We start from the raw sequence: 8,911 nt of genomic DNA on the forward strand, positions 1-8,911 counted from the left end.
CAACGCAGGGCATCCGTGGATAAAATCATCCGAAGAAATATGATTATTTCACTTGGGGAAAGGGAAGAGGCGCTCACTCCATAATTGTACCCAGACAGCAGGCACGAACCAGGCCTGTCCCAAGCAAACCCGGGCACCTATCACTCCAGTTGCTTTCAGTAAGAACTTATGCTTTCCACAGGATACATTTGTTTGATTTTTATACCTTGTTTGACTTTTTTACAGTGGGCAAGAATATTCTTTCAAAATTGTGTTATTCATTAGTGGCTGAAACACAAGTCCTAAAAATTCACCATTGTTTTCAGTATGTTATACATTGCTCCACGGAGCAGAGGGATGGGCGCCCCGGTCCCAGCTCTATCTTGGCTGGCGGGCCAGTGACCTTAGGAAGGCCACGTATGTACCCTGAGTCATGGGGGACCTTTACAGCAGCAACTGGTGCTGCTGTTTGGGCCTGGCACACCAGAGTACTTGCTAACAGTGTACGATCCCAGGATGTTTACATAAAGCAATATGCAAATATTTGAGGCATCTAGAGCTTGGGCAGGAGCTGTAGGCCCCAAACCTATAGGGTTTTATTCATGTGAAAACTTAAAAATCCGGTAGGACCTGTGAGTCTTTGGGGAGTTAAGCATGCTTTAGCTGTGAGCCGGGAAGAGCAATTAATGTTTTGTTTGTTTGCTTGCTTACATTAAGGGATACAGGCTTTTTTTTCCCCCCCAATAGACTATTTTTTAATTTTTTTATTTTTAAAGATTTTATTTATTTATTTGACAGACAGATTATAAGTAGGCAGAGAGGCAGGCAGAGAGAGAAGGAAGGAAGCAGGCTCCCTGCTGAGCAGAGAGCCCGATGTGGGGCTCGATCCCAGGGCTCGATCCCAGGACCCTGAGATCATGACCTGAGCCGAAGGCAGAGGCTTTAACCCACTGAGCCACCCAGGCGCCCCATAGACTATTTTTTTAAAGCTGCTTTTTAGGATCCACAAAAAATGGAGCCAAAAATACAGAGATTTCCCATTGATCCCTTCCCCCACCCATGCACAGCCTCCCCCACTATCCACACCCCCAACCAGAGCTGTACGTTCGTTAGAATCAATGAACCTACACGAACACGTCATAATCATTCCGAGTCTGTAGTGTACATTCTTTGAGTTTTGACAAATTTGCAATGACAGGATTCACCATTTTAGTATCCTACAAAGTCGTTTCCCTGCCCTAAAAACCCCCTGGGCTCCACCTGCTCTTCCCACTCCTCCCCTCTGATGCCTGCAAACCACTGATCTTTCTACTGTCTCCATAGTCTTGCCTTTGCCTGAACATTATATAGCTGGAATAATACAGACTTTAGCCTTTTCAGATTAGCTTCTTTCACTTATTAATAGGCATTTAGGATGCCTCCATGTCTTTTCATGGCTCGGTAGCTCATTACTTTTCAGCACCAAATACCACTCCATGGTCTGGATGCGTTACTACACGTTGTGCATCCATTCACTTGCCGAGGAACAACTTGTAATCCGGCAATTACAAATAAAGCTGCTATAAAAATTGGTGCACAGGGGTGCCTGGGTGGCTCAGTCAGCTGAGCATCTGCCTCTTGACTCGGCTCTGGTCTTGATCTCACGGTCGTGAGTTCGAGCCCCACAATGGGCTCTGCATTGGGCATGGAGCCTACTTTAAAAAAAAATCGTGCACAGGTTTTGTGTGGTCCTATGTTTTAGGGCGTTTTAAATTCTTTTGGACAAGTACCTAGGAGGGCAGTTTCTGGATCGGATGGCAAAACTATATGTAGTTTTCTAAGACACTGCCAAACTGTCTTCCAAAGTGGCTGTACTATTTGGCATTCCCAGCGGCAGTGAATGAGGCTTCCTATGGCTCCACATCCATGCTAACATTTGGGGGGACCCATGCTTTAGCCTTTCTAATAGATGGATTCATTTTTTTTTAATGAAGATATTTCCTCCAAACTGGATGGATCACCCACAAAGACAGAGCATCGCCACTTTTAAATAGTCAACAAGGCCATGCAAATTAAAATCTAATCAGAAACCACCTAAAAGTTTTAAGTTGTATGCAGAGGTGCAGGACCAGATTGTGAATGACTCCCTATCAGAGTCGTTTTCCTCTGAGATGGACCTTTCCAATTTTCCCCACTACTAGTGTCTTTAGTGTTGAGGCTGTGTGTTTAGAGACTGGGAACTTCAGGGTCTCCCTGGAGCCAGAGTAATGGGTAGGAAACCAGTGCCTCCCAGGTGAGTCCCACAAGCCACCACATGGCCCATGAAGTAACACAACGCCGGGGAAGACCAGCAGCTTAATGCTTTTTAACTACAGAGTCAGCTGTAGACACTGCTCACTGGGAAGTGGGCCCCAGGTGCCCAGCTACCCTCAGCACTGGGGGGAATCAGTAAGAGTTCTGTTTACTCACCACATCTTCTGTGACGCTGTTTCGTCTGCTCAGTCCCAGGACTTGCCGTTGGTTCTCATGGCGGATTAGGGTCCGACTATCAGCACAGCTTTCTTAAGAACCATGGAAACTCTTCCACCGTGCAATTGCTTTCCTGTAATAGATGTTTCCCAGGGGGTAGGTTAAAGGAAAAGCGATGTCTGCAGCCTCTCATTTGATGTTTTCTTACCAGGACAGAATGGTGTTGCTCATCGTGGGGAATCTGGTGAACTGGTCCTTGTAAGTAGTCTTAGGAAGACACGTCTTCTCTCTTCGTTGATGTCTAGAAAACTGTGGTTTCGCTTTCCTTGGCTGTCATTTTTATAAAGAAATACAAAACTAAGGTGAGTATAGGACTGTGCCTGCCCCAGGGACTTGAAAGAAAGGTACTTTTTCCTTCTGCAAAGAATGCACTAAGAAGCCTTGTGTATCGACAGTGGCCTCTCTTCAGGCGTTGAGTTGAGCTTAATGCACTGATGCACTGAATTCATTTGCTCAACAAGACCAACATCAAACTTGTTATCTGCATGGATAGACTACGCAGATAGTTAGACGGTAGAGATTAAGTGAGTAGATGTAAAAATGAAGCATTGTTTTAAATTCTTGTAGAACTCTCCATAGATGCTACCCAGCAGACATTTCCCTTTCTTACTGTGTTTGGGTGGGGGGGGCATACAAGTCTTTTTCCTATTTCTTTCTTTCCCTGTAGGTCTCAATCTTCCTACCACACCAATATCCTCCTTCTTCTTCTTTCCCTTCATTATCACCTTTTTTCTTCAAATGCCTTCAAAATAGAACAGTACAATAGACACATATTTTCTATCTATATTTTATACAATGTGTTCTCAACTTTAAAATGTGAATAAGTGAGAGATTTTATTAATCCCTCCAAAAAATCAGTAAATTTAGTTGCTTTTATTTGTGGTTCTTAGCTGATGTGCTGGAAAGTTCAGCGACCTTTGACAGAAAGATGACTCCCTACCCCTGCCCCCCTTTAAGACATGAAAGGAATGGAAGAAGAGGCATTCCTCTTCAGGGGAAGCCAGAATCTGGTCATGACAATTCAAAACTTATTTGGGGTAATGCTCCTGGAAAAATCTGCCCATAATGTTGTCACCCAGGGATTACCTCCAGGTAAGGTCTACACCTGTGAAGGACCCCTCCTTTACATAGAGATACGTTGAGGTGGGTGATTCTTGGCACTTGGTGCTCTTCCTGACCACTCTTTGGGGGCAGACTGCACAGTCCTGATGACTGCAAGAAAGGGTGCTGGGTGCTGGTAGGAGGAAAGGAACCAGTTGCTTGATAATGAGTAACCGATAACCATGTCCCCAGTATTGACAATCACCTGGCTTGTCCCTGCCTCTCCTGTAACCAAAACCAAACCCATAATCTGCTCACAAGACAAGGGGAATGGCCTCTCTTTTCTTACACAGGAACTCTTTGGGCATCAAGGCCTGCAGGGATGAATGAGGTGTGATGACACACCAACACCAGGATAGCCTGGTAGGGGGTTACCATCCTCTTCATTCCTCCATCCTCAGTTTCTTGTGGACATTACAGGACATGGTGTCCTGTAAGTCATGGTGTGACTTAATATGAATGTTATCTTAAAAGTAATCACTCTTATATGGTCATGAAGGATGGTGGGTGTGTGTGTGTACATAGAAAGAGAGAGATGTATGTACATATATATGTAAGTCCACGCACACACAAAGAATGAGAGATAAACCAAATGTGGCAAATGCTAATAATGGGTGAATCTGAGTAAAAAGTATACAAAAGTTTTTGGTATATTGAAAAATTCAAATTCTGGGAGGAGGAAATTTCCTATTCTATATAGAACAAAGTTGGTTGGAATACAAAGTGAACCAAAAGACAGTCCATTAAGAACAGCTTTACACTTCAAATACTTCGGAATAAACTTTGAGAGAGGAGGACCCTTTCTGCAGAAAATTTAATTAACCTTATTAGGAGACATAAAGGAAAACTTAATTGAACGAAGAGAGATGTCGCGCCCTAGGTGAGAAGATCAGCTGTTGTAAAGATATTATTTCTCAAGTGCATGCATAAATTTCAACTTAAAATTAGAATTAAGTTAATAGGATTTTATTCTGAAATTATTTGTCTACTTAGCATAAAATTTCCAAAGGTCTCCACAAAAGAAGATTAACAGAACAAAGGGCAGAGGAGTATAGTGACTAGTCCAGTTTTATCCAACAGAACTTTCTGGAATGATATAAATGTTCTACACGGCATTGTCCCATACAGTAGCTGTTAGCCAAATATGGTTACTGAACACTTGAAATGTGGCTGGTGTGACTGAGGTACTGAATTTTCAATTTTATTTAATTGCCATTAATTTAGATGTAAATAGCCACATGTAGCCGCCATACTGGGTAGTGCAAGCTAGCCTAATCAGATAATTTGACATATTCTAAAATAATAACACGGTGACCCAAAATTAGAAATTAGGAACAAATTAGTGAAGCAGTGTGGAGAGGATAGAAATCTAACTATGTTTGTGTACATGTCTGTATTTATAAAAACAAGCTTTTCAAAACAAGGACATAGGAAGGGTCTTATAATAAAGAGTTTTAGTGTAACTGAACAGAAATGTGGAACATGCTAAAGGCTCATGCTAAACTCCAACCAAAATAAACTTCACTACTGGTTTAAAAACCATAGGCAGCGAGCAAAAATTTGATAATGTGTGTCAAGGCAATTTTTGAGATAATTCTACTTCCAGTAATCTAATGAATTAATCTTAAATGCAAAAAAAAAAAAAAGAAGAAGAAGAAAAAAGAAAAGCACGCTGTGTCTGAAGGGTTCAGTTAGTCGTCGTGGTGTTCTTTAGAACAATGAAAAGCTGCAGGACGCCTAGGCGCGAAAGATGATTGTGGGACTCCCACTTACGGGACTCTTACAATCATCAAAAATGCCAGGTCTGAAGGAGGTGTAGTAATTTACGGAGGTTCAAGTTTTTTTTTTAATCACCCTCCTCCCCAAAATACAAGTGGGGAGTGAAGAAGCCAAGACAGTTACGAACCCCCCTTGATGCCTACAAAGTCACTCTCCTTACACCCAGCGCGCTCTTTGGACTGGTCTATCGGCCCAGGGACTTTGCTTCCTACATGCTGGGGATCTTCATCTGTAACCTGCTGCTCTACCTGGCCTTTTACATCATCATGAAGGTAAGAGAGGGCGCTGGGGGTCCGCCCCCACCCCAGCAGCCCTGGGGCACGCACACGCAGGACCCCAGCATGGCAGCATCTGCTTCCCACCCACAGCTTCGAAGCTCCGAGAAGCTCCTTCCGATCCCGCTCTTCTGCATCGTGGCCACAGCTTTGATGTGGGCCGCCTCGCTGTACTTTTTCTTCCAGAATCTCAGCAGCTGGGAGGTAAGAGGGTGGTTTTCTTGGCCAAGGAAATGTACTCCCTCCATCTTGCCTCCCGGGCCTTCCTACCTCCCTCTCTTCACGCGCTTGTGGTTGTTTGTCTTTGAAATGGAAGCTTTTTCTGAGAGATGGTGTTTCCCATCCACGCCTAAATGGCATGCTGTCCTCGCGGTCAGGGCCGCGCCTCACGTGGCCCTCTAGACGCAGCAGAACTGATCTTCATTACGTGTCGTCTGACGACCCCCCTCCGCCCCCGTGATGTTTAACGTGTGCAAAAACCTTGTTGCGTGCGTGTTCTTCTCGTAACCCGCATCCATAAACAGATCCTCAGCTGCTGGCTTTTGTAAATCCGTGGCACAGAGAGGAGAGCTGAGGCCTGGGAGCCCAGGATTGTATCCAGTAACAGAGAGGAGGCCTCCACTCTCCACCACCACAATCGATTTTAGAACATTTCCATCACCATCACCCCAGAAAGCCAGCCTGGGCCCATTAGCTGTCGCTCCCCATGTCTCCCTCACACCTTAGCCATAGACAACTGCTAATCTCTCTCTATAGCTCTGCCTGTTCTGGATATTTCTTACCCATTTATCATGCAGCATGTGCCTTTGAGTCTGGCACAGGCTCTCCTCCATGGGGTCGCATGTGTCCGTAGCCACCTCTTTTTATTGCTGAATAACACTCCCTTGTGTGGAGACAGCACTCCTCCTCTCTCATCAGTCACCGGACATTTGGATTGTTCCCAGTCTTTGGCTCTTGGGAATGCAGCTGTGGTGAATATGGTGTACATGATTTTGTGTGGACTCATGTTTTTTTGGAAGCTTACTTTTGGAGCCAGGCAACCAGTAGTGTCTTGGTAGCTTTCTGGATGTTCAGCCCTCTGGAGAGTTGAACTGTAGGAATGCTCACCCACATCCTGTCTCACCTTCCTCCAGGGCACCCCAGCCGAATCCCGGGAGAAGAACCGGGAGTGTATCCTGCTGGATTTCTTTGATGACCATGACGTCTGGCACTTCCTCTCTGCCACTGCTCTGTTCTTCTCATTCTTGGTGAGTTGATAAATACTTTTTTTTTTAAAGAAATATACTTTTTAAAAAAAGATTTTGCTCATTTATTTGGGCGAAAGAGAGTGAGCGAGAGAAAAATGGAGGAGGGGGAGAGGCAGAGGAAGAGGGAGAAGCAGACTGCCTGCTGAGCAGGGAACCCCCCACCCCAACTCAGGACTGGATCCCAGAATCCTGAGATCATGACCTGAGCAGAAGGCAGACATTTAACTGAGCCACCCAGGCGCCCCTAAAAATACCTTTTTGTTAATTTCTTCTTTCTTCACATCCCATACCTTTTCTCTTTTACCCCTCTTCCTTACCCTTTTGTATTTCTCTCGAACTTCCCTTTCCGGTTCCTCATTGTAATTCCGTATACAGACTATTTTATTTATTTTTTTCTCCTTCAGTTAGAGCTTTATTTTCCTCTTCCTTTTACTCCCCAATATTTTAAGACAGAGTGACAAAATTATATTTCTTAAATGCCCCTGGTCCGGACTGAATTTGTTGTTAGAACTCGCATGCCATGAATCGCCCCAAGAAATCACTTTTGGCATTCACTCACATTTGGGTGACATTAGATAATTCCTCCCTGTGCTGCCCTCACACTCCTCCTCCTCTTCCAGTCTCACTGAATATCTTACAGATATTTTACAAATTCCTAGCGTACCCAGGAGAGCAGCCCAGGCCTCTGCTGCTTCTCACCAGTCTCCCCAGACCTCTCCTGTAATCCCTTCATTTCTTGCGGCCCAAAACACCTTTCCAGAAGCTGTGCATATACTAACAACCTTGGATGATCACTCCTGGCATCGATTCAACCTCATTTAGAGATTTTTCCAAATTAAAACTCCGCAGTGCCTGGACACAGATTCAGCCCGCAAAACAACGCAGCGAATAAACCTGTGCCCCCGGCACTCCCCCGGGAGCGCGCGCTGCTGCCGCACTGTCTCGAGAGTGGAGCGGGGCTGCCCCCTGGTGGTTAACTGGGGATGTTCAACAATCCGCATAAACCTCGTTCCTCGTGATTTTTATTTCTGATAAACACTTTCATTAGAGAAAAAGAGATAAACAAAAGTGGGGTGAAAGTTTCCACGTGAAGAAGTGATGGCAGAGGGAACTAAAAATGGAGGAGGGGTGTGCATTTCTTATATAGCAATACTCTATATGCAATAAGACTTCATTTCCTCTAGATCATAAGCCAAATGTCCCTAAGTGATAACTTCCCTGGCCACCCTATTAGCACTTTTTTACCTTTCCTCACCCCATAGTTCCTGTGTCCCCTCCATAGTCTAATTTCCATTACTGTTTTTATTGCGTATTATTACCCAGTACACCATACTTAGCTCACCTCATTAGCATGCTATACTGTACTCAGGTATTTGCTTCACGTCTGAAGCTGTCTCTCAAATGTAAACTCCGGAAGGGCTGGGAGTTTTGTCCCTTGTGTTCCAAACTATATCTCTGGCATTTAGAATAGCACATCATAGACCCCCGATAAATATTTGAATTAATACGTGGATTATGTAATCCTAATAATCACCTTTAGAGAGCTCTGTGTTTCAGAAAGCTGTAGGGGACAGAAAGGCAAGTAAGGGCACTGCTGGAGCCAACCTGTGTGGGTAGGTGCTTACCCCGGCTGTGACTGTGCATCCCCGTCATCTCTCTGCCCCTCTCGTTCCAGCTTTTGTTAACCTTGGATGACGACCTAGATGTGGTCAGGAGAGACCAGATCCCTGTCTTCTGAGCCTCCAGCTTTAAGAGAGGGAGAGGGAGCAGTCGATCTTGGTGCTGTTTCATGAAAATACAGGGACTGCAGCAAGTCACCACTGCCAAATGCTCCACTCCCCCTCTGTCAAGTCAGTTCTGTGCGCATTCCCCCAGGAAGGTGAGGGGCTGGAGGGAGACTCAAGTCTGCAAGCAGGGCAGCAGAGGGGAAGCCATGGGTATGGCCAGAGGCAAGCCCTGAAGCGTCAAGGGACTCCCATCCCCTGTCGTGTGCAGCCCTGACATGGACAAAAGCTGCATCCA

The 8,911-nt window shown here is 45.1% G+C and overlaps 1 protein-coding gene across 5 annotated transcripts in view; it reads left to right on the top strand.

Moving 5' to 3' along the window:
• SIDT1 (SID1 transmembrane family member 1) overlaps nucleotides 1-8,684 on the top strand; it is a gene marked incomplete at its 5' end in the record, with an annotated part of 92,489 nt that extends 83,805 nt beyond the window's left edge. For all 5 annotated transcript variants that reach the window (XM_080812290.1, XM_080812291.1, XM_080812292.1 and 2 more), the window contains 5 exons: nucleotides 2,639-2,685; nucleotides 5,534-5,639; nucleotides 5,736-5,846; nucleotides 6,776-6,889; nucleotides 8,565-8,684. In XM_080812290.1, coding sequence (XP_080668416.1) covers nucleotides 2,639-2,685; nucleotides 5,534-5,639; nucleotides 5,736-5,846; nucleotides 6,776-6,889; nucleotides 8,565-8,627 — 441 coding nt within the window. In that variant the 3' untranslated portion in view covers nucleotides 8,628-8,684. The remainder of the gene's footprint in view (nucleotides 1-2,638; nucleotides 2,686-5,533; nucleotides 5,640-5,735; nucleotides 5,847-6,775; nucleotides 6,890-8,564) is intronic.
• Between the last annotated feature and the right edge of the window lie 227 nt (nucleotides 8,685-8,911).

This window comes from Martes martes, assembly GCF_963455335.1.
Source record: "Martes martes genome assembly, chromosome: 1".
Classification (NCBI taxonomy): Eukaryota; Metazoa; Chordata; class Mammalia; order Carnivora; family Mustelidae; genus Martes; species Martes martes.